The sequence below is a fragment of the Pleurodeles waltl genome, chromosome 9, assembly GCF_031143425.1.
Source record: "Pleurodeles waltl isolate 20211129_DDA chromosome 9, aPleWal1.hap1.20221129, whole genome shotgun sequence".
Lineage (NCBI taxonomy): Eukaryota > Metazoa > Chordata > Amphibia > Caudata > Salamandridae > Pleurodeles > Pleurodeles waltl.
The window spans coordinates 1,143,329,777-1,143,356,149 of NC_090448.1; the positions used below are offsets into that span (position 1 = coordinate 1,143,329,777).

Sequence of the window (26,373 nt, forward strand, 5' to 3'; positions counted from 1 at the left end):
ACTTGGCCAAAAGTGGATCCTTAGCATGTGGTGTCCAGACTTAGTTATGACATTGAACCCAAAGATTTTGAGTTGAAAACGTCTTCAATGGTACATCATTAGGAAGGTATAGCAGTCAGAATACTGGAAAATAAACACACTGCCATGAGATACATTGGTTTGAACCTTCAGCCTACTGACAGTCCAAAAGCTTTGCCATTAGACCAGAAGTGACCCTGTTCTGCTGTGCCTCAAAACGTACATATAACATTTTAGCCAAACATCTTGCTAGAGTGACGCTTTGAAGTAATTGCATGGAGTGAATATTGCAATAACAATGACAGGACTGCAGGGGGAGCCTCAAGGTCCTGCGATCCTAGCTAGCTCCACATGTCTTGTGGGAGCCGGCATTGCTCCCACAAGAAGGGAGCTGCTTTAAATAGCAGCTCCCTTCTTGGGGAAGCAATGTTTTAATCTGTTTCCCTGCATGCAAATGGAGCTGCTTTAAATAGCAGCTCCCTGCTTGGGGAAGCAATGTTTTAATCTGTTTCGCTGCACGCATATTTGCACGCAGGGAAATGGATGAAAGCCCTGCTTTCTTGCAGAAAGCAGAGTGTTTGCTCTGACTTAGCGGCAGCTGTTAAAGCTCCCGCCAAGTGAGAGCAAACAGCTATGCCCCGTGGGTGGGCACCCCAGGACATAGCAGGAGCCAGCCCTGGCGGGAGTGGTGGTCCCCTGGGCCATTATTGGCTCCTTGAGGGGGCCTCATGGCCCCCCTCCAAAGTGAAGTATCCCTGGGGAGGTGGTGGACCTCTGGGGATCCACAGCGTGCCATCTTCATTCTTTTATCGTAGTCCCAGGTAGGTGGCAGTCCTTGGGGGTGTGGTGGGGGGAGGGATGCAGGGGGCAGTGGGTGTGTGTGGGGGGTGCAAGTGACCCCCTCCTCACATTTCATTACATCTTGGCCCCGGGGAAGTGGCGGTCTTTGGGGTCTTTGGCTGTAGGGGAGCCAGGCAGGAGCCTGAACTTGTGTATTATTTTTTTGTTTCCAATTTTCAGCAGATCTGCCATGACTCCCGCTGAAAATTAAAAAAAATAATAATATATATATATATATTTAAAAAAATGTGTTTTTTGCTTTGGGTGGTATAGTGTATATGTATGTATATAATTTCAAAATGGTAATATTCAGTTCAGCTTTATTTCAGTTAAACTATAAAAGCATATATGAGCAACATATAAAATATATGTGAAAATACAATGTGTGGCCATTACTGTACATTACACCACCAATATATTCGATATGTACAGCCGCGAAGTGACTTTGTGCAAAAATACATAGGACTTATAAAAAGTGTTCCTTGGCTACATTACATCAGTCCAAAAATACAGCTCCAATGTATACAATGCAAGTAATATCTCGCCTCTCAAATTGCTTTAGTTTGCCCACAGTTTGGCAAACCAGATAGGTTCACCCAATAAAAAGACTCCATACTGCTAGGTACAGTGCGAAAAATAAAATACTTGACTTGGTAGTCATAACATAGAAGCAATTAAAACATGGTAAGGTCATCTGTGAAGCAGAGAGACACATCAGACCAATGTTTAGAAAAAAGACTGATCTAGCTCCAACGACTGACAAGACAGAGATCCCTATTTAATGGTATGGACTATGGTAGCCATCGAACAGGGGCTTGCATCAAAGCCTTTTCCGAGGGTGAGCACAGAGAACATCCTTTGCGGTCTGCCATGTTTGGCTGCACCCCATTCATACATGGGGTACATTTGCTTTCCAGAAATGACACTGGAGAGGGGTGTTTCGGGGGTCCCCCATCCCCATGCCCTTACATTGAACACTAGAATCACAGCTCTTATCTGAGCTATGAGTTGCCAGGACTCATGCCCTGGATCTGCAATGCACACCCAAGGCCTCTATGTGCCCCTTTACTCCCAATTTGCAGCAGGTTGGCATTACCCACTTCGGTCAAGCGCCAGCATAAATCGGGCAGAAGAACAGTAAGTGTGCAATAGATTCCTCTGATGTAAAACAGAACTGGCAACTAGAGTAGTGGGTGGGCGACTATTTCCATCTAGAACAGAGGTATTTAAGGGCAGGGAAACCTCCCTAGACTGGGTCTAGATATATATAAAAAGCACACAATGTATATGTATGTATATACCTATTTGTACACATATATATATATATATATATATATATATATATATATATATAATATGTTCACCTATTTTATGTGTGTGCTTTTTTTGTCCCATAGAGGGTTTTAGAAAATGATGAGTATGCAGATGAGTTACGCGATGAAGAAGAAGACATCGAAGATACACCGAAGAGAAGACACAGGGGTCGAGGACGAGTAAGTAGTCTTTACAGGAAAACAAATGTGAAATAGCTTGCCAGCCTCACAATAAGATGATGCCAGCTGTGTGATGGTTGAGAAGTCAGGGTACAGTGGAGCTGCTGAGCGGTCGGTTTGAGAAGTTCAGCAAAAGCAATTTAGTTTGTGCTAGAGTTTTTCAAAGCTGCCTGTCAATCCCAGAGTGGAGTTATGGGATGTCAAGTCAAGACTGTTTGCTGTGGAAAAAATTGCAAAAAGCCAAGGGCCAGATGTAGCAAAGGTTTTTACCCATTCTGTGTCTATGGGAAAAAGTGTTTGTACATATGGCCCCAAGTACTTCAACTCCGACCATACTGTGAAGTAGCTTATATTCAGGAACGCTGGGTAGTTCCCCACTGTTAGTGCCAAGGTGCTTTTTTTCCCACAGTGCGTGTGTAACATCGACAACTATATAAACCTACCCACCCCAGATGTCTGCTTTTCTAGCAGAATTTGTAAGCACAAGATTAGCGCAAAACCTTATTTTTTCTGATGTGCACGGTTAGCTCCAATGTTTATCCTGTCATATAGACTTTGCTGAAAAATGTCAAAAAGTTTTATCACATTTTTATTTGGGGGCAGATACCAATTGAGCAAATTCTGTGCTTAAAAAATGCTCACACTTGTAAAGTGTTGGTGTCCTAGATTCAACGCTCGGATACCCTCATGGGTGGCAAGCAGTGCTCTGCAAATCCATCTTACATTACTTTACATCACATGCGCTGTATAAGAAGGTGTAGCTTTCCTACTAAAGAATGACAACTACCCAGAGTTCTTCTACTGGTGCATAAATGCATAACCTATGTATTTCTCTTGCACAGTACTTGACATCTCCAATAGGAATCTCGGCCAACATGCAGGATTATTTCTCTTTACAATAACATACTTTTTCTATCATTCCACTCTCCAGCTTCCTCCCTTGCTGCTGAATAACTCATCTCTTTTTTGGCACCACTAAGTCCTTCGTTGAGCTCATGGTATGAGAGGCTCTATCCTTGGGGGGAAAAGCATCATGCTTTCTTGAAAAATATTTCCAATGAGAGTTGGGCTTGGAGTTAGCTTCTCTTTTTTGTCTCCATTATACTTCCTCAACACTCCTATTCCAGAGTGCCTTGAGGCAGCCTAAAAAAGCATCACGAGCCACTGCATTGTGGGGCAATTCTGTGTCCAGTGGGGGTGACCCTAATGACTCAGCCGTTTGTCCATCTCCAATGAAGTAGAAATAACTTTGGGAAGGACTTGCTGGAGTCATCTGGTTGTGGAGACAGGTGTTGATGAGCCTGTTAGAGCTATGGAAGTAGGTTACATGTGTTATTCTTGCTGCTTTTACTCCATTAGTACACATTTCATCTTAATTACAGTATCTCTATGGTGGTCATGGAAGGTACATGGGCTTTTCATGCTTTTCTTTAATTTTGCCTTTTGCTAAAAGCGTCATATCCCCATGTCATTCGACCGCCACCCTTGCCCGGTCTTCACACTGCTTTTTCTTTCCCAGTCTTTGTACCTTGTCACTTCCCATGCTCATTTGTTTGCCCATGTGCATGCCATGCTACCTCTGCACGGTTGTCTGATGTTAATTCAATCCCATTCTCCGCATCTCACTCCTGCTTGCCTGTTCTGTGGGTTCCCTACATGGGACATGCTTAATATTCTACTATCAACAGACCCTCAGGGTTTCTTCAAAATATTTCACAATTGAATTTAAGGACCCTTTTGGCATTGAAACCCATTTCCTGAAGTCCTAAAGATTAGGTCCCTTTTCGGGTTATCTCCGCCAGTCAGGAAAATAGATCTACATTATTTAATCAAGGCTTCCACAATCATTTAATATGAACAGGTTGGTATTTAAACACATGATGCTTACATTTCTAAACTAGAAGTCTCAAGAAATCAATAAGGAAGTAACAGAACTCTACTTTTGTGCTCAACCCTTCGGAAATTCTATATGGTACCGTTTACATGTATGAGGGCATTGCTATGGATGAGATTTCCTTTGTTTGCTGTCCTGTGACTGGGGTACATGGATTCCTGTGTGCTGGGAAGGGATTTTGCCACAATCAAAATCACTTTATACTTGCTCCAGAGGCTTGCTCTTTCTAGAACAGTAGCTGCTGTAATGGAGATACTTAATCCAAACTCAGATGCTAAGAACCTGCAAATGTGTGTGTGTGTGTGTCCATTTCTATTGACTATGCTATTAGTCAGGAGTGGTTCGCAGTGTAATTAAGGGGCCAGGCGGCGAGTGCACGGGTGGGGATGGGGGGGGGGAATTAATAATAGGTGTTTTTTAAAAACGTACCTGCATCGTCCCAACCTCTGTCACCACCCACTGCTCCGCTCCTGCAGACAGGCTGCAGGCACGGGCTCCCAGCGTGCCCAGCGGCCAATCCTGACGCTGCTCAGAGCAGCATTAGGATTAGCTGGGACTGCCTGGGCGCTCCCAAGCAGACTGTGCCTGCTCTATCCAGCGCAGCAACACAGTGCCGGGCTGGAGAGAGCCTACTGCGCATGTGTGTTTGGCCAGCCCACGATGGCCGGCCAACATACATGCGCAACCTCAGTACTCGTCACAGTCTGTGGCCCCGCGACTTCTACCAAAAAACGAGAATAAACATAGTTTATTCTCGTTTTTTGGTAAAAGGGTTTGCAGCTGTTGCTGGCATGGGGGTGACGCTCCTCCGTCCTAGTGGAAGAGCCACGCTTGCTATTAGTATTACATCTCTTTAAATGTATGTGTAGAAGGCTTTACTGTATGTGTTATTACCACTAACAATTGACCTTAACCACACGGAGATCTATGTAGAAACCACAATTTTCTGTTTTATTTGTTGTCAGAATTCATATTCACCAGCAGTTTTATCTGGAAAAAGCTCTTAGTCCAATAATGATACTGATCATAATTAGTGTTGTTAAAAATGTATAGCTATGTATAAGACAAGCTTGTGTTGCAGAAACAGTCAACAGCGGACAATGTTTGTAGATAAAAGCTTTACTGAAATATTAAAAGTGAATATTATTGTATACCTGAAACTAGACAACTCTTTAATGTTGTTAACAACAGCCATTTTTCACATGTGCAAATGTTTGTGGAACCATACTTTATTATTATGGGCAGCAAATGTTGATAGGAACTGGAATGCTAAAACTGAGAGGGTTTGGTAACATAACTTGAACAGTGAATGAAGGAATGGCAAGCATGAGCCTGTGTGTCAGGTGGGTTAGTTAGAAATGCACCTCTGTCTATTTTCCTGGAGAAAAACATTGTCACTTAAGTCTTTTCAGATGACTGGACTAAATCCAGGATTAGGGATGTGTACCGTACGTCATTATGTGCTCGCCGGCAGTGTCTGTTAGAGTCAGGGATTCTTTCATGTGCTAGTCTTGGAGGCATTGTGAGCTTAACGTTAATGCCCTTGTTTCTTCTTCCAGGCCCGGGGCTCAGCAGGTGGAAGGAGAAGAAATGACGCCGTAGCCGCACAGGAAGACCATGATAAACCTTATGTCTGTGACAGTAAGTAGGTGCTCCACAACCTGCATCTTTGCTCACATCCTCTCTGCCCTTGCCTTCTTGTTTCTGCTTGTGCAAGCCTTGTCCAGCCCTCCAGAACCAAGTTAGAGCCTCACTGGGTCTACCACTGTCTGCCCTGCTTTTGTTGGCCTAGCATGCATCAGTTCTTCAGTGCAGCATGCATGAATGAATGATGTGCTGATTCCTAGAACAGCCCACAGCCTCTTTTTGTATTTCATCCAGGTGTCCATCTTTCCACGCTTCTTTCTCCTATCTTCTCAACCATCCTTCCTGCTTGCATTTATGCTGTGTCTTATATTGTTGCTTTGGTTTAGCAACATTTACCTTTTATGATTTATTTGCCTTACAGCCTACCTCCCTTGCCTCCTTGCCTTCCCTATTGATTTATTTCTCCCCTTTCCTGTCTACACCCTTACAACAAGCATCTCTAGGGTACATTTTGGCCTCTTGTGCTTCTTCGGGGTCCCTATTGGTTTCTGACCTCTCCATAGCCCTATGCTCTGCTTTTTGGATGGTATATTATGTTACTTTGCACCCATCTTTGCTTTTAAGACTCCTGTTCTGTAACTCTCTTACATCTCATTTTTGGTGATTTCACCCCAGAATCCAGGCAAATTGACAAACTCCTATCATGTTCAAAGAGGAATACCCACATTTTAATTTTGGTGGTCTCCTTTTTAATGGCTTTATAGCACGGTGACTACAAGTGTTGTTTTGGTGTTCAGCTGAGTACAGGTCTAAAGGGTGTCTCATTTGGGGAGTAAGCTATGTCTTGGGGCATTTACAGAAATATAAGTAGCCTTCCACGAATTGCAGCTGAAGTAACAGTGTTCCACTGGCTTGTCCAAGTGGCACTTGAAACTCTTACGAAGCCTATGGACAAGCATCAGGCAGAACACAAAGTATAGTGCCAGATACATATGGTGAGGAACAAGGGACAGGTATCGTGAAAGTCCCTATGAGCTATAACCTGGCCCTCTAATAGTGAAGAGGTACAGGCAGTCACTGTACAGTGATGAGCAACTGAGAGTTCTGAACTCTTCTGCTAACAGTGATGACCAGATAGGCTGAACCATTGTAGTTGCAATGTAGGAGTCACATGAAATATTAGAGAAGGCTCATATAGCCCCCATTATGGCAACCTAGTCCCAAGACCATAAGCCCACTATCACATTAGGTCTTTCGGATTGTGGTCAGTATTCTTTCACTTTGAGATTAGAAAAGCATCCTTTGGCAACATAATCAGTGTAAAACAATTGAGGGAACTGTCTACTGAAAAGACCGTGTCCTTTACTGCTGTGACTGGAGTTAGATGTTTGTCTGAAATCTTTAATGATCCAAATATTTCCAGTGAGACTTTCTAACCATGAGGCCATGCCAGGGCTTGTGTAATGGCTTTAGTCACCTTAGTGAATGCCATTAGTCCTTCACCCACAATTTCATAACGTTTAAATTGCATTCATATTTAAGATACACATGCTCTGCATACTCATGCCATCTAGCATCTGGCAAAGATGCTTGCAGGTTTTTTTCTTCAAGGAAGCCTTTTGATGTGCCGTGACTCATCCCTTAGTAGACAATGAGATTGGATGCTGACTCCCATGTACTTTTTTTCTCCCCCCATCATCTGATTTGGATGTACACTAAGATGGCTCCAGGTTTTTGCATGTTTCACACACTTCTTCGGTCCATGTGGCAAGGCTTTGACCCAGATGATTTGGAAGAACCGGTCCGCATACAACAACTACCATTGCATTCTGAGGACCCTTGACCAGCGCTCTGTCCCTGCACACCAGGGACCCGTGCACTTAAAGAACTGCAATCAGCCTCCCAAAAGAGCTTTGATGCCAGAGAATGCAGCTAGCAATGAGGTAATGGTAATGCCAGTCCTCCAAAACTTCCCTCATTGCAACTCCATTGACCTGTGGTCAGACCGTAAGGAAGTCTGGAACTTGTGCCTTTCTTCAGCCCATTATAAGGTCTCCTTTCAGTCCTGCCTCACCTTCTGCTCCTTGAAATCTTAAGGTACCAAAGGGAGAGGTGTTGGGCGAACTGCAAAATGCATTAACAATCGTCCTTGAAGACCTCCAATGTCTGTGGTGAAAAGGACCCCTTTGGCACCAACAAAGGAGAAGAGACCAGCCCCACCAGACCCCAGGCAGCCCAAATCTTACCCAGTCTAGAGTCAGTCTCCTTGAGTCTCCTCAAATGCCCCCTAACATGAGGAGGAAGACCAAAGCCCAGCAAACCTTGACCCAAGATCGTACTTGGGATCATAATTATGCTACTCAGCCCTGACACTCGCTCAAAGCCTCACAAGCAGTCCTATGCCAATGTAGAGTACCATTCCCATGTGATTCAGGCGTCAGACCTTGTGCACAAGAGACTACTGCCTTTGGGCTCCAGTTGGCACTGATAAAAGGCTTGGGAAATTAAAAAAAGGCTCAGACTAAGGGCGCTGACCATCAAAGCCCTAGTTGATATTGAAAATGTCTTTGACACCGAAGATCCTATTGATGCCTGGATCCGAGGAATGAGGAATCTGAGTTGCCCAGATGCTATAAGAGGTGCTTGACCCCAGGCTGAATTGCCTCTTCATCCATTCCGTCACTGAAGAAGATCATGCCAAGTCCACCTCGACTAAAGCCAGCAGGGACTGCCTCACAAAAGGAGGCTTCCTTCAAGGAAGAACCTGTTCTGAAGCCCCTCCCACCACCGAAGAGGCATTAGTCCTCTCCCCTATGTTTCATAACCGCCGTTATCCCCACCTTCCTCAACTCTATCTCCACTTCCTTCTCTGCAATGCTCACACACACACCAGCCTCTCTGCCTCCGCTAGTTACCTGAGGTGGTCTCCCCATAAACCTTATCCGGACCAGTCAGTCACTTACATCCTATTGCTTCTTTTGACAATCCATTAGATCTATGTCCCCTACCACGACTACAATGTCTACCCCAGGGTGACCCAGACTTGGTCAATTATCTCATCAGGTCATCCCCACCAAGTGACATTGCAGCTTACTATGAGGTCATTTAATGGGCCACATCCTTTCACGGGGTGGACATGCATAACCTACACGAAGAAGAGGACTTCCTTGTAAAGACGGAGCAGTTCCTACCAATGCTTGAATCTACGCTTATACTCTTTAATGTGCTTTTGAAGATTAGGTTAGTAACACCCAAGGTGGAAAAGAAATGTTTGATGGCATGTGTGGCTGTAGATACACATGCATTGAATACTTCTGCCATCTAGTGTTGGGTCCGGATGTGTACAAGTTGTTTTTCTTTGAAGAAGTCATAAGACTCGCGAGTTAAAGTGACCCCCTCCTTTTGGTGCGCATGGGCATTGACTCCACTGTTAAATTGTTTTCTTTCTGCCATCAGGTTCTGACGTGTTCTTCGGTACTCCGGTTCAAGACAGTTTCGGGCTCTCTTTGGAACAACTTACAATCTCATACTCGTAGGTATTGTTTTTGTTCACAGCCCATATAGATACAGTGAACCCAGGAAGCAAATCTCCCTTCGTCAGGTCGACGACTTTCGTTCCCAGCCTTCGGGCCTTGCCCGGTCGGGCCTCCATTATTTCATACCTTGGTACGCTGCTGATGGAACAACACCTTTTTGACTTTGGCCCAGGTGTCACGCCAAATATCCCCATGGAGACCTCCACTCCGTTTGCAACCTCTGCTTATCGCCTGATCACAACAAAGAAAATTGTGAGGCTTGTCGATCATTTCGATTGAAGAAAATGCTGCAGGATTGTCAGGTGCATCAGAAAGAAATGCAGCGCAAAGAGCTAGAAGAGCCACCGGACATCTTCGGTCTCCAAGTTATTGAGCCGCAGGAAGAATTCCATGAAGCTTCTGGGCAGAAGAAGAGGCCTTATCGATTCCACACTCAGAATCAGACTCTGAGAATGAAACCAGCGCGCAGACACAAGAAGTTCCATCGGGGCAGCATGCAGTGAGTACAAAGAGCCATATTACACCCGCCAAAAAGCATTTGGCTTCAACCGAACATTAGGCTACAGGGCCACGACTGCCGTGGGGCCATGGTCGGCACTAAACAATTACCAAGGATGCCCTGCCTTCCGGCTCAGCACCAAAGGCCAAGCCTAAACACTCAGCCCATAAAGTGGCTCCGAAGATTTCAGCATCAACCCAACCAAAGCTGTCTTCGGTTCCGACAATATCGGCACCGAAACTCAAGCCCTCTTTGGCATAAAAAATTTCAACACTGATCGAAAATGACTCCTAGCACCAGAGCCTATCTTACAAACTATGGCAGAGAAGTTCGATCCAAAACAAAAGACAATCCATATTCAACCAGATACTGGTCGGATACTTGCAAAACCATCTCATTTGAAATGTCAGACTTCGTTTGAGGAGGCTATTGATGTACAGACACCTCCTCTTAATCTCCATCTTTACCACCCTCTCCTCCACCTCCATCTACTTCAGCACATCATTCACACTCAGGCTGAAGATCTAATAGGGGAACTCCACTAGGATCTCCACAATCCTATGTAGAAGATCGGGGGAGGGACATGACGCAGAGCAGCCACCATTAGACCCTTGGGACACATATGAAATTGACCCACCAGGGGACACAGATCCAGATTTATACCCAGCTAAACCATCTCTACCAGATGACGCCACATCCTTCAGGGTATGAAACGGTATGCGGGCAAATTTTTTAAAGACCCTGTCTGAGCACAAATAATTACGCCTAGAGTTGTTAAATAATATAAGGCAGCCCCTTCAGATCCTGCTAATATTAGAGGCCAAATCCCTCCAGACTCCCTGGTAGTTTCAAATGCTTGTAAACAAGCTAACTCCCAAACTTCCAGGGATGCACCTTCTCCACACAGAGTCAAAACTTATTAATGCATCAGGCAAAAGGGTGGGGGTTCAAGCAGCCAATCCTTGGAGCATTGCCAACACCCAAGGACTGTTGGCAAGATACGATAGAGCACACTGGAATGAGATGGAAGATCATATTTAACATCTCCCAGAAGAGTTTAAAAAGGAAGAAAACGATGTTGTACAAGAGGGCAAGTTAATACCTAATAACTCTATTAGATGTGCTCTTGAAGCAGCAGATATAGCTGCAAGGGGTATAAACACCAGTGTCTTATTACAGCGACACACCTGGTGGCATATATTAGGTTTTTAGCCTGAGGTTCAACAAACACTTAATTCCTCTTTTGATCAGGAACACCTTTTTGGTCCAGAGGTAGACCAAACGTTAGAGAAAATAAAAAAGGACGATGATATTGCAAACTCTATGGGAGCTGTTCAAACTCCTGGTAATCGAGCTCCTTTTGTAAACCGTCCTTCAAACAAGGCAATAAGCAGACAACATCAGACTCCTCTACCTCTTCGAGGCAACAACACTCTGCATCCCCTTCTAGAGGATTTTATAGAGGCTCATATAGGGGAAACCACTCCAAGCGTTGAGGAAGAGGTGTCTCCATGCGTACCTTCCCTTCCACTTCAAAGCAGTGACTCTCTTCTCATTCCTACGGTCACACAACACCTGTTGGGGGACGCCTACAACAGTTTTGCCCAATTGGTAAAACATAACAACAGGCCAGTGGGTGTTGGATATTATCCAACATGGTTATTGCCTGCAGCTCATCAACACACCTCCAAACATACCACCCAGAAAGCACAAACTTTCAGTAGAACATTTACAACTGTTAAATCAAGAAGTACAGGCTCTCCTTGAGAAAGGAGCAATAGAGGTAGTTCCCATTCATCATAAAGGAACAGGGATATATTCCCTATACTTTCTTATTCCCAAAAAGGATGGCTCCCTTTGCCCAATTTTAGATCTCAGACCACTAAACCATTACATTCTGCCAGAACACTTTCATATGGCCACTCTCCAAGATGTAATACCACTGTTACAACAAGAAGGAGACTTCATGTCTGCTCTAGATCTAAAGGATGCTTATTTTCACATCCCACTACATCCAGCACACAGGAAATATCTCAGATTCGTCATACGAGGCAGACATTGCCAGTGCAAGGTACTCCCTTTTGGAGTAACAACTGCACCTCGTGTTTTCATAAAATTCCTCCCAGTAGTCGCAGCACATCTACGCAGACAAAGTATTCATGTCATTCCATATCTGGATGATTGGATTATCAAGTCCAGTTCACTCCAGCAGTGTCTTCACCATACACAACCATTCATCTCCTTCACCACTTAGGGTTTACCATTAACATTCAAAAATCTCACCTCCAACCATCTCAGATACAGCCCTATCTAGGAGCTGTTCTAAACATTCAATTAGGTTTGGCCTACCCCAATGTTCTCAGAATTCACAATATAACAATTCTCTTGTGTCAAATACTCCCCACCCAGCAGATTCCAGTACAAACAGTTTAGAGAATTCTAGGGATCTTGGCATCTTGTATTGCAGTAGTGCCATATGCACGCCTACACATGCCTCCGCTGCAGGAGTGTCTGGCTACTCAGTGGTCTCAAACACAGGGTCAGTTACACAATCTAGTATTGGTAGACAGCTGCACGCACTCTTCTCTGTAATGGTGAACACACAAAATCTGACAAAAGTGCGGCCGTTTCTAGACCCTGTTCCACAGATCACTCTCGCACCCGACTCATCCCTCACAGGTTGGGGTGCCCATCTACATAATCTCTCAATACAAGGTCCGTGAAACACCAAACTTCAAGCTTTAGACATCAGTTCCTGGGAGCTTCAAGCCATTCATTTAGAGCTCAAAGCTTTTCTGGTTCACCTGCAAGGCAAGATTGTGTTAATTTGGGCGGACAATACAACAGCTATGTTTTATTAGCAGGAAAGTGTGTGGGGGGGGGGGGGGTGACACACTCTCTACAGTTGTCTCGACTAGCCCAGACAATCTGGCATTGTGAAATTTGCCACCACATCCAATTGCTAGCCCAACACCTCCAATGGACTGACAACGACCTTGCCGATCTCCTCAGCAGGATGCGGCAACAAGTCCACAAATGGGAACTCCACCCTCAAGTTCTACAAACATACTTCCATTGGTGGGAATTTCCACAAATAGATCTACTCACAGCTGCAAACAACTAAGAATGTCCAAACTTCACCTCCAGGCTCCCACATCCTCAATCCAAGGGCAATGCTCTATGGATGAGTTTGTCAGGGATATTTGCCTACGCTTTTCCGCCTCTCCCTTGCCTCACCCTTTCCTTTCCTTTGTGGTGAGGAAGCTCAGGCAGACCTCTCTCACACTCGTTTTGGTGGCTCCCACTTGGGCATGACAACCGTGGTTCACAACACTACTCGAACTTTCTGTAATTTCACACAAGAAGCTTCCCCTATGCCCAGATATTCTCATGGAGAACCATGGAGAAATCAGACACCCAAATCCCAAAGAACTCAACCTTGCAGTTTGGCTCCAGAGGTAATAGAGTTTGAATACTTACAATTGCCTCCAGAATGCATGACCATTCTTAAGGAAGCACGCAAACCCACAACCAGAGCATGCCATTGCACTAAATTGAACTAGTTTGTTGTTTGTCAAAACAAAGAAATTGCTCCATTTAATGCAGCTATTCAAAATACTTTTTGCTATTTGCTACATTTGCTACTGCCACTTGCAGCAATACCAGTGTATCTACAAAACAGACAACATTTAACATTTTTCAAAATTCCTGTTATTAAAGCATTTACGGAAGGTCTTAAAAGAGTAATTCCACGTAAGGTACCTCCCAGCACCAATATGGAATCTTAACATTGTACTTACCAGACTTATGGGACCGCCATTTGAACCTTACATAACTGTCCACTCCAGTTTCTCTCCTGGAAGGTAGCTCTTTTTGGTAGCAATCATTTCACTAAGACGTGTGAGTGAACTTCAGGCATTAACCTTAGAAGAACACTTCTTCCAAATACATAAGGATATGGTAGTCCTTCGTATCAACCCAAATTTACTTCCAAAGGTTGTTTCTACTTTTCACCTTAACCAATCGGTTGAGTTACCGGTTTTCTTTCCTCAACCTCCCTCTGATCACACATCACCTGTTGGGGGTGAAAATATGAGATTTCTTCTTATGCCATCAGTGGGTTTTAGTGTTGGTTCACCACGGCTACTGGCAAGAACTTCTCACAGCCTTGCACGGCATCCCAACCCACACACACATCCTCTGCAGGGTACACCTCTGCCTCTTACTGTTAGAGATGCAAGCCCTACTTCAGAAAGAGACAATAGAGAGAGTGCCTCCACAACACCAGATCAAAGCTGTCTGCTCTCTTTACTTCCTAATTCATCTGAACTAATGCATTCCATAGGAGGATTTTCACATGACAACCCTGAAGGATGTCATTCCTGTTCTTCAACAAGACAGCTACATGATAGTGTTTTCATATATATCCATCCACCCTGCCCACCCACGATACTTTCACTTATTGGCAAATGGACAGTACTACCAATGCAAAGTACTTATTTTTGTGGTCACCTCTGCTCCAAGGGTGTTCACAAAGTGCCTAACGGGGTGGCTGCACAGTTAGAAGGCTGTAGCAATCATGCCCCCCATCTCACCTCGATGATTGACTGATAAAAAGTGCGAGGGGGCAGCAATACTGTTCCCACACTAAAGCTTCAATCTCCTTGCTCAACATGCTGGGGTTCACCATAAATGCCACCAATTCCCACCTTTAACCCTGACAGGCTCAGCCCTTCTTAGGGTCTGTTATAAATACAGTCACAGAAAAAGTCTACTCAAACCCAAAATAGTGTTGTAATTTCAGCAGCTGCTGCCTCTTTTTCAACCCAGTCATCCATTTAGCTTATACAGTGATTTGCGTCCTAGGAATTATGTGTCCTGCTTCACTATTGTACCACACGTCAGACTCCACATACCCCTGTTACAAGAATGCTTCTCGATGTAGTGGGCTCAAGCGGAGGGTCATCAGGAAGATCTAGTGTTGGTAAAGGCTAGCGCTCACTGCAACGGTGGAAGAGCAAGCAGCAACCTGTTGCAGGACCAGCCATTCTCGTTTAATGAAAATTGGCTTTCTTAGTAGTCTTAACATCTCTCTGAAGCATTAATGAGCTGCAAGCACTTACCCTGCAAGAGCCTTTCATTCCATTTCATAAATATATGGTTGTTCTCAGAATTAACCATATGTTTTTCCCCAAGATGGCCTCACCTTCCCATCTCAAACAGACCACAGAACTTCCAGTGTTCTTTCCACAGCCATACTCTGTAGCAGAAAGAGCCCTTCGCACTTCAGACATTAATTGGGCTCTTATGTATTATATGGATAGGGCCAAGTCCTTCCGCAAGTCTGAGCAGAGATTTGGAGCCTCACAAAGGCCGTCCCATCTGGAAGGCTGGCATAGCCAGATATATTGTCAAATGCATCGAAACCTGCTATCACAAAGTTGTGACACACCTACCTACTCCCCTCACAGCATACTAACCACAAGAAAGGGGAAACCATGGTCTTCTTGAGTAACATTGTGTTAGCTGACCTACTAAGCGTCCACCTGGTCAGGCCTACACACTATTGCCAAGCACTATTGTGTGGACATCTTAGCCCGCCAGCAGGCAGTGGTTATTGGTTGCCAAGGCAGTCTTAAGAACTTTGTTTCAGACATCTGCATCTACACACTGGCCACCACTTATTGAAAGTACTACTTTATAGTCTATGCAGAGCATGTGTGTCTACAGCCACACATGCTACTAACAGAAAATGTTACTTACCCTGTAAGCATCTGTTCATAGTGTGTAGTGTTGTAGATTCAGATGCGCCAACCCTCCTCCCCGGAAGCCTGCTTTTGTTGCAGATCTCTTCTGTTAGCACCTGGTTGACACTGCACAGTAGACATGATGCTCAATGATACTTTCACGCACCACTCCATGCGTGCTCTCACTTGCTGTGCAGAAAACAGTCTAACATTGAGTTGGTGCTTATCCGCTTTGTCCAGTTAGGGAGGAGCCACAGCACAACCTGTGATCAAAATACTTTAGAAGAAAAACAACCTGCAAAATCCGAGCCCAACACTAGAGGGCGTGAGTATGCAGCGTGTGTGAATCTACAGCACTACACACTACAAACAGATGCTCACTGGGTAAGTAACCTTTCCCGTGCAGTTTATAGGTAAGATATGGTTCTCTCTTTGTGGTGTTGCTGAAGCCACCAAATGTTGCCTTAGAGTCTACATTGGCCAGAGGTCCCCACAGAAGCTCTTGCCCATTCTGAATCCATCACTCTGTGGACTTTGCACATGGTTCATTTTGGTTCCTTGGCCCTCGTTCATCATAATTTTATTTATTTGAAGCTCCAAAAAACTACCAATTTAATGCTATCCATCGACATTGAGCCCTTCTTGTTCCATCTCACCCCCTCCTTACAGCTTTTTGGTGTTCAACCAAACTCCATGCTGACAATTTTCAAACCCCTCTCTGTATCTTCCATGTGCGTCCCCTCCCGCGCCTCCATTCTCCTATCTGGCTTTTATTTTTGTTTCTGTTAGCATCGATGCCTGTCTCCCATTTAATCTTTGCAGAATTTTTCTAAAGAAAAATCAACCTTTCTTTATCTTTCTTTCTCTCTCTGTTGCAGAGGCTTACAAACAAAAGTATAGCTCAAAAACATCCGACAAAGGTATTTTACCATTGTTGCCTCTTCTTAATTAAAACTACATAACCTCTTTTCTTTTTCGTTCATTCATTATTGTTCGTGCTCTTGTCATAAACAGCAAAAACGGAAGGACTGCGGTGTCTTTTTGAAAATCTGTGAATGATAGTCTTCCTGCTTGGTTGTTGTGAAGGTGCATTTTATTTGAGTTTAGGGGTTGGCATTTTCAAATTATGTCTAACCTGAATTTTTATAATTGCTTTCTTTTTTTGTCATACTTTTCAAAAATCCATTCAGCTTTTGTCAACTGGCAATACTCTATTCCTTCATCATTTTTGTTTTTGAAATTTGAGTACATCATTTCTGCACACAGGATTTGTGGCTAGTTCCATGAAGTTGTGACTTTCCTTATATTGTGGTAGTTGACACCCAGCCTTCTCCGGTGGCTCATAGCAAGGAGAGCATGCCCACTGATTGTTTAGTAATAAAAATAAGAGAAAACTAATGTGCGTGATTGAAACTTGAAAAAGATAGAACCCTCCTTCACAGTGAAGTCCTATAGAGATCAGCTCCAGACGAGTTTTTCAGAACCAAAATGATCAGCAATGTGTATAGAAAACGTTAACAGAAATGAGTTTTCTACAGTAATTGTAATGCTGAAGGGAGAAATGTATTTATACATTTAACCTGGTTCCAACTCTGGTCACTTTAAAGATTACAGATGGAACTTTTCCCCATGCCTAACCTTACTTCAGAAATGAAACTTCAGAAGCACTATGAGCACAGATATTGTGACCTCAGCGGAAATATGTTAGCTCTGCGTTTCAAGATGCCCCCCCCATTCTTTCTTGAAATTTTTTTAATAATTAGGCCTTGTAAAGAAATTCGTTTTTCACATATAGACAGCTGCTTATGGAAATTTATTGGAAAACTCATTAGTTGAATTCCAGTCTCTCTTGATTTTACTTGGCCAGCTACTGGCAAAGCAGTTAATTAAAAAGTCAAGCCCTCCTTTTCTGAATCAGCATCGTTAGTTTGTTGTGTTTCCCCAAAAATATAACTTTCTGATCCCAATATGTTCAGTAGCAGACGTAGAATGGGTTTGTCAACCATTTAATCTGAGTCCTTCCCTTTGTTGTCTATCTCGATGGAATGATTGGTACTTTCAGGGAGTCACAGGCCTTAAGTAAATCTGTACAAAATGTTTGAACTAATTGTGAAAAAGATAAAACTCCTTTATCTGGTCATCACCAAGTCCTATCAGAAGATAAATCAACCCTCTTGTGGCACATAACACAGGCAGCACAGGGCAGCAGCTACACAAGGAAGCAGAAATATGTGATTGCATTTGAGGAACCTTCTGCCCAATGTTGATAAAAACACCCCATAAACTAGAGGTAATTTTAAAAGTAACTTTGACAGGCACTTCCAGGTGGATTACTTAAATTCACTTTACCTTGCACTGCTAAAACATGACCTCTGCCTGCTGGGACCCAGCACACTGCGGCACGGCTGCTATCCAGAAAGAAGCCTCAGAATTCCTTCTCCCAAACTGGGAAACAAGCAGACTGGCATCTCTACAATGCTTTAGTCCTCTTCAAGGTCACCTCCCTCACCCGGAAGTGCATCCACATGGCTGCCCCAGAGTGCTGCTGTTTCCAGGACTCTTACTGTGCTAATTTGTTACAAACCTTCTCCAGTTCAGTGGGACCTGCCACAATGCGAAGGAGTGAAGCCTCTTCACGATCCAAGGGCCTGGCTACGGAACATTTCGAATGACCACTCACAACAAAACTAGCCCACTCATCTTCTGAAAATAACTCTTGAATCATGTTTGTTCTGCATCCTGCAGCCACCCACCTCTAATCAGGAAGCGCCTAGGTTACACTTTGCCAAAAGGTATTTTCAGACGGGTCGCATGATGCACAGTGAATGAATGTGTGGCTGGCAAAGTGTTTTATTGGTGGTGATCCTATGTGGGAAGTGTTTTTGTGTCGTAAAAGAGTGACCACTTTTTTGGGGGCATAGCGCCTAGCAGTGTGAATGGAGGCGGAGGACGTGTGAGACAAGCATGCAGATCTATAGTACTATGTATGACTAAACCATATGAGCAGCTACACAGCACCTGCTACTGGGGAGGTGTGTGTGTGTGTGTGTGTGTGTGTGTGTGTGTGTGTGTGAGACAGGCATGCAGATTTATAGTACTATGTATGACTAAACCATATGAGCAGCTACACAGCACCTGCTACTGGGGGAGGTGTGTGTGTGTGTGTTTGTGTGTGTGTGAGACAGGCATGCAGATTTATAGTACTATGTATGACTAAACCATATGAGCAGCTACACAGCACCTGCTACTGGGGGAGGTTTGTGTGTGTGTGTGAGACAGGCATGCAGATTTATAGTACTATGTATGACTAAACCATATGAGCAGCTACACAGCACCTGCTACTGGGGGAGGTGTGTGTGTGTGTGTGTGTGTGACAGGCATGCAGATTTATAGTAATATGTATGACTAAACCATATGAGCAGCTACACAGCACCTGCTACTGGGGGAGGTGTGTGTGTGTGTGTGTGTGAGACAGGCATGCAGATTTATAGTAATGTGTATGACTAAACCATATGAGCAGCTACACAGCACCTGCTACTGGGGGAGGTGTGTGTGTGTGTGTGAGACAGGCATGCAGATGTATAGTACTATGTATGACTAAACCATATGAGCAGCTACACAGCACCTGCTACTGGGGGAGGTGTGTGTGTGTGTGTGTGAGACAGGCATGCAGATTTATAGTAATGTGTATGACTAAACCATATGGGCAGCTACACAGCACCTGCTACTGGGGGAGGTGTGTGTGTGTGTGTATCCCCCAGTCCAAGTCCCAGTAATCCATATGCAACATGGACAAGCAGTATCCATGCACTTTGTTATAAATGACCGGACACTTCTTACTGCTGTACAGATACCTCATGAACGAGAAATTCAATCTTAGCATGCTGAGCAGAATCTACACAATCTGTAAAAGGTCCAGATTTCACTTTCTTCTGCCAGACTGAATGCAGGCTAGATTTTGAGGACTGATTCACATCCCAAGACCCTCATGTTCCTGCAGGCGCACAAAGGTGGACGAATCGGGCGAGCCCTGCGTTGCATTCGGCAGCATCCTACAATTTGTACCTACACCTCTGTGCCTGTCCGCTTGTGTTTTTTCTTTACAGCTTTAAAGAAAAGGCACAAATAGGATTAAGGAGGTTAGCAGTTTTGAAAGAATTAATATGCGGAATGCTGCTGCGGTGCGGGATTAGTGTGTTTGCTCTGCTTGAAAAAAGCCAAATGATAGCCGCAGAGCTGGTATGTTGGATGCACACCAAAGTGACATGTTGAAAATGAGTACCTAGCGCTGCAGCGTCACAATTGTGTACTTAGAATAAAAAATGAAGGATTTGGTGACCTAACACTGCTCATCTGCGGAATCAACAAAGTACTTCACAGCACACTGATAGAAGGGATTTATCAGAATGATTTTTCTAAAAACACAAAGGTGCAGCTCAGTGCAAGAACACAGTGAAGCATTTGCTATGGATGTGCAGCTTACCCTCCATCAGGTGTTGAATTGCAGCTCCATATGTCCATTGTGCAGCTTCAGAAGTGCAAAGAGCCATGAGGCGTGGTGCCTACCAGCTGATTTCTGCCAGGGTCCTTTGCAAACACCTTCCTAAGCGTTAAACCACCACCGCCGCCTCCTGCCTTCCTTGACACCCAAGATCTATTGTCAAATTAGCATAAAACTATACTCTAGCATCATCCCTTCCCCAGTCGCAGACGATATGCAATCATGAATGGCACTTTTATGAATCTTTTATGTCAGTTTAAGGATTTACTTTGAAGGTTCTATGACATACATAAAAAATTATGCTAAATTCACTACATTAAAGTGGACAGCTTCAAAACAACTATGTAATATAATAGGGGTTTGCAAGCGTTTTATGTGCTACTGTCATCTTGTCTTTCGATAGATCCATAATACAGGTTTTCCCAGAGTGCAGGCAGCATGTTTTGAAATTGTGTTATAGGATGTGGAGTTAATGTCCACTACAGCATCTTCCTTTTTGGCCATCAAGGCTTGAGATAAAAAATGACCGACTGCTAGAAAAATAGCAAGCGCATGCAATCGTCACACTTAATCCTCTGTTCGCCATTCCTTTTCAGTACTTGCGAGGTGAGATCGTGTCTGCTGTCGTGACAGAACACTGCTTCCATCCTAAACCTTCTGTATTTGTCCTTTATTTTACTGATAGCATGGAAAGTTCTTAATGTACCCAATTGTGCCTGTCCTTTACCTAAGAAATACTCTCCACACATTTGGAGGGATGTGTAGCTGAAGGTCATTGCTGTTATTATATGTTGTCTTCGGAACTGAAGATGAGCCTTTTGGAAGCCTTTAGCACCATAGGAACTGTGAGGATCCCATCTTGCATGATTGGTTGTTCCAAAGCATGACTCTGTACTCTGCTCTGTGGCACGTGCCCCTCTTGCCCCTCAGTGACCTCTAGCAGTGGCCATTTGCAAACCCTGGCCTTTGTCCATGCTAAGTTTTATTTTTTCCTGTTGTGTGATGGATTCTGGGGTGAGGGGTTAGGTGGGAAGATGGCTTTACTAACCTGGCATAAGTTTGATACCACTCCACTAGCAGCAACACTTTTATTGTGTGCCAGTGACCTTCATTTGTACTCATTGTACTCCTGGCATCAGTGCCCACCTGCCACCCTTCTCACTTCCTCTGTCTGTTTCACTGACTATTCTGAAATGTCCTGGGTACAATGAAGAGGAAGTTCAGACTAAGAGAGGTCAGGATTTAGACTGTTTGTTGCTCTTTTAAAGGGAAAGCAGAGTTGCCTGTATTTTCGGCCTGGATGTGACTTCATGTTTGTAGTTTTGCAGTGCGAGTCCTTTCTTAATTCACATGCTGTGCATTTTTCTGCCATCTCGTGGCTGAGTCTGCAGGTGTCTCTTTTAGTGCCCTCTTTGTTAGGTCAGGCATAGCGGCAGGCAAGCGCTGCTTTTCCGACGTGTTGGTATGTATCAAGACTTTTAACCACGCCCACGGCACGCCCATCACTATCACTCGCTCATGGGCTTGCCTTTCAAAAATCCTTCATTTTCGTTGGTAACTGCTTTACGTTTGTCCCTCCTTAGGGCTTTTTTGTTACCACTTTGGCCTTCGACCCTGTTACTTGGATGATTGCACTTTTGCCGATAACTTTGACTGCGAGTAAACTTCTTTTTCCTTTTGTCTCTCTCCTTGCTCTTGGCAGCACTTTGAATCTGCTCGTTTCTGTCAACTGTTTTAATTCTTATTTTCAGTTTGTGTGGCAAGAAAAGTCCAGTTAGGAATTTACAATGCTAATAGCTCTACGTCGGGCAAACACGAGGCCGATTACATTGCAAATGCTTGTTTCCTGTTGTTGTGGGCGTCGCCGAACCATCAACCATTTGGTGCTATGTTCCTTTGTGCATGATGTCAGACGTAAATCCCTGAATCCCTCGGTGCGGTCAACATCTTCAGACTCTGTATTTCTGCCATTAGTTCTGGAAGCACAGCCAAGAGCTTCAGAGCCAAAGAAGGGGAAATAAGTAAAATGTTTTTGCTGAAGGAGGCAACGAGTCACTCAGATATACAAGATTGTGACCAAACTACTGCCGGACGTCGAGGAAGATCGCCAAGACGCAGACGAGTTTGGAAAGATAGCAAATTCATCACATGTCGAAAAATAGGCAAGGAGTAAAAAACACACCCATTTAAGTTTGGCCCCAATTGCCACCTCACGTCGTCACAGGATGATGGCCACGAAGTGGGAAACCTTTGTCATCCCAAAGGCTACAATTTGGAGCGGTGCGATGCAAGTGCCGAATTTCAGCCAAAGACCTTGAAGGCAAAAGAAAAGCAAAGGTGGGCCCCTTATGTCATAGTGTGCAAACAAGGATCTCTTGAAGGTCTGGGTTTGTCATGTGATGATAAAAACCCTGAAGAAACTGAACTGGATCAAGGGGGTGGCTCTGATGCTGAAGAAATCCAACGAGGTTAAGCAAGAAAAGACAATGAAGAAACCTTCGAAAGAGGGTTACAGTAAGAAAGGCCAGGTGATCCAGAATGCACTGCAGTCAAACCGAAATCTTCAGACTCTAAGCACACAATTCAACCTGGATGCTTTAAACATGGTGATCGAAATGAGGCAAAGGTAAGAGGAGCCCTTTGGGTTGAGCCAAAAAGATACCATCGGGGGCAAGCCCTCAGACTGCCCCGAAACCAATGAGAGTGGGCGAGAGAAGAAGCCTTGTACTAAAGAGGTTGAAGGCCAGAAAGAAAGCCTGCGATGCTCAACGCTAAACAAAATGCCATCGGGGTCAAAAGAAACGGTATCTCAAGGATGAAGGAATTTAGCGAAAAACTTGAAGTCCAGAGAAGTTCTCAATGAGCTGAATCTACTGTACGCACCAGAGCCCCAGGAAGAGGCAGAGGAGGAATCCTTTCAGTACAAAGAGGAGTTACAGGATGGACAAATTGAGCAGGAATCGTTCCAGGGAGGAGAAGGTATAGAGGAGTTGTAGGCGCTCTACATAGATTCTCCCAAACAAGTGGTCGACTTCTAGACATCCAACCCATCATCACCTGACGACGTCGTGATATACAACCCCCAATGTAAAGGGCAGTGGGCATTTAAGGGGTCCTTCTGGAGGAAGGATACAGACTCATGTTTGCTCCTGTAAATGCTTCTATGCTCACAGAAAAGGAACCAACGCATACCCATGCTGCCCACCCTCCTGCAGAGAGCCAGCTGCAGCAAAGTTGGTGACACCAGTGGTAGAAAAGAAGTGCAGGTATTCTACCAGGCCAAACTTAAATCACAGGCAGTGTGGTTGCAGACACTTTCATAGTCACAACTGCACGAAAGGGAGCAAATGCACCATCTACCACAGTGCGCAATTCTGACTAAGAGAGCAAGTGAGTGGCTTTGTTGGGCCTCAAGATGAGAAGATCAAGTGTGGTACATTGGTGCATTGCCAAATCTAAAGTGCTGCTAAAGTGATTTGACTGCCAACAATGGATCAGAAATTATGACCTAATGTAGCATCCCCTGGACAGTGCAGAAAGAGAGCAGAGGATGTCATTCTGGAAGGCAAAAGCCCCACCAGCCCCGGCCTAAAATCCCCACTTGACACAGCAGAAAGAGCCACCAGACACCTGTGTGGCCACCATTCTGAGAAGATGTTACTGGCTACGAATGTTGGAATTTAAACAGAAGGTGCAACCACCAGTCATAAATATGCCTTCCGTGGGGGCACCACTGTGGGAGAATTATTGCAACACATGAGGAAAGAAAAGACTACGAAGGCAATGGAGTTTTTTGTCTTTTAGAGGTCATTTTTTAGATGAATTACACCCTGGGAAAAAACATCCCCAAGGGTAGGTTCAGAACTTTCCACATCACAGGATGTCTTCACACATTGCAGTCTCCAAGGGAAGAGGATGCAGTTACAAAATCAATACAGAGGATGTGAACCCAGAACACATTACCACTGTGAAATTAAATGGTTACTTACCTGTAGGGGTAGTTTTGTAGCTTTAAGAATTCTCTGCATACACATGGGACCCTCCCACCTCCTGACAATGAGGTGAGTTTGCATGCGAGGGAGACATAATTAAAAGGTACATGAGAAGGGAAAACCATAACTATGAGGGTGGTCACCCAAGATGGCAAACATGTGGCAAACATGTGGGAGGTTTCCAGGACATACGGTTGACGTCATGCAAGGAGGGACTTTGCACCAAATGGCCAGTGATGCCCACAATAAACAAAAAGAGAGAGACAGAAAGGAGTCAAAGAGACCATTCCACACCCAACCACTAGATGGTGGAATAATTCACATCATGTGACTCCAGAAGACTCTTCAAGCTGCAACACTACTCCTACAGGTAAGTAACCATTTTGTTCAATGGCGTAGGACTTCATGCCATGGAGAAAACAATAAATAATCGAAAGATGCAAAAATGCTATGTTTAGTGTGGTCAGTAAAGGGATCTCTGCCACTGTGTCTTCCACTGTAAAAGATTGAGGGGGTCATTCTTACTTTGGCGGGCGGCGGAGGCCGCCCGCCAAAGTAACCCCGTCAGAACACCTCACCGCGGTCGAAAGACCGCTGCGGTGATTCTGAGATTTGCCATGGGCTGGCGGGCGGCCGCCAAAAGGCCGCCCGCCAACCCAGGGCAAATCAACCTTCCCACGAGGACGCCGGCTCAGAATTGAGCCGGCGTAGTGGGAAGGTGCGACGGGTGCAGTGGCACCCGTCGCGTATTTCAGTGTCTGCATAGCAGACACTGAAATACTTTGCGGGGCCCTCTTACGGGGGCCCCTGCAGTGCCCATGCCATTGGCATGGGCACTGCAGGGGCCCCCAGGGGCCCCGCGGCACCCCCTACCGCCATCCTGTTCATGGCGGGTTTCCCGCCATGAACAGGATGGCGGTAGGGGGTGTCTGAATCCCCATGGCGGCGGAGCGCGCTCCGCCGCCATGGAGGATTCAGAAGGGCAGCGGTAAACCGGCGGTTTACCCTTTCTGACCGCGGCTGAACCGCCGCGGTCAGAATGCCCTTCGGAGCACCGCCGGTCTGTCGGTGGTGCTCCCGTGGCCGGTGACCCTGGCGGTCACCGGCCGCCAGGGTCAGAATCAGGCCCTGAATCTTTTGAGAAATGAAATAAACTGGTGACCTCGAAGAAGACTAAAGGTGAAATTAATTGATCTAAGCAACAAATATTTTGTGGTGTGAAGTGGCCCTAAAACTAATAAGCTGACGTGTGGATAGTTCTTTAAATATTTAAAGATTGTTACGTTTGTGTGCCATTGACTACATAGCTTAACACTGTTGACCCATAAGAAGTTTTTCTAGTGGGGGCCATGAGTTTGTACACCATCTGTAGAAGAATATGGCTTCTTCAGAAAAAGACTCAACTGCTGTTTTCTCTGTTCCTTCTGCAGTCTGTGGAAAACGGTACAAAAACCGACCGGGTCTCAGTTACCATTATGCCCACACACATTTAGCGGATGAGGAAGGGGACGACAGCAGAGATCAAGATTCAAGGTCTCCACAGTCTTCGCCTGTCCACAGAAATGAAAACCACAAACGTAAGTTTCTCTTTCACTCTCTCCCCAGACACTCTCTGTGGGACTAGCCAGTTGCATACCTCACTGTACAGGCTTTGGTGATAATTCAAGAGATTATCATCTTAAATGTGTATCTTCTTTTCTGGTTTTGCACAGTGCGTGGAAGGTCCTGAGACAGGAAAATCACAAGCAAAAGTGAAGTGAAGTGAAATAAATTAAGTCTGAGTGTTTAAAATATTTAACAGAGTATAAGTAAAACAATTGATAAATAATATGTTGGTCGTAGACATTGTTTTATTATGGAATAGTTATTGGTGTTAAAAGGAAAGGTTTCACAGGGTATGGTGAGAAGATGATGTAGAAAGCAAAGAAGGGATTAGGGTGTGTGGGTTTGGAGAAAAAGGTTGAAAAGATGTTTTAATTCTTATTTGAAAGCAGTGAAAAAATTAGTGCAGAAGAAAATTGTTCTAAATCGTGGGCATACAACCAGAGTCCGTGTATGTTGTGTTTTTATCACAGATAGTTCAAGGAGGAGGGTTTCAGATTATTTGGAAAGACCACCAGGGGTTTTACGTTTGCGAGGGAAGGCGGAAAGGAACTTTATATGATCTAAATAGTTATTGCCAAATACAAGAAAAGCTGCAGCGGGAGGCTAGCCTTTGGAGGATCATAGTGAATTTTAGGTAAGCCAATGAGAATAGCAATCACAT

The 26,373-nt window shown here is 44.6% G+C and overlaps 1 protein-coding gene across 4 annotated transcripts in view; it reads left to right on the forward strand.

The window, feature by feature from the left end:
- DPF3 (double PHD fingers 3) overlaps nucleotides 1-26,373 on the forward strand; it is a 367,266-nt gene that overhangs the window by 267,497 nt on the left and 73,396 nt on the right. For all 4 annotated transcript variants that reach the window (XR_011198857.1, XR_011198856.1, XM_069208948.1 and 1 more), the window contains exons 5-7: nucleotides 2,256-2,351; nucleotides 5,805-5,886; nucleotides 25,538-25,684. Coding sequence is in view for 2 of the 4 variants with exons in the window: in XM_069208948.1 (XP_069065049.1) it covers nucleotides 2,256-2,351; nucleotides 5,805-5,886; nucleotides 25,538-25,684 (325 nt within the window). In the remaining 2 variants the exon portion in view is untranslated. The remainder of the gene's footprint in view (nucleotides 1-2,255; nucleotides 2,352-5,804; nucleotides 5,887-25,537; nucleotides 25,685-26,373) is intronic.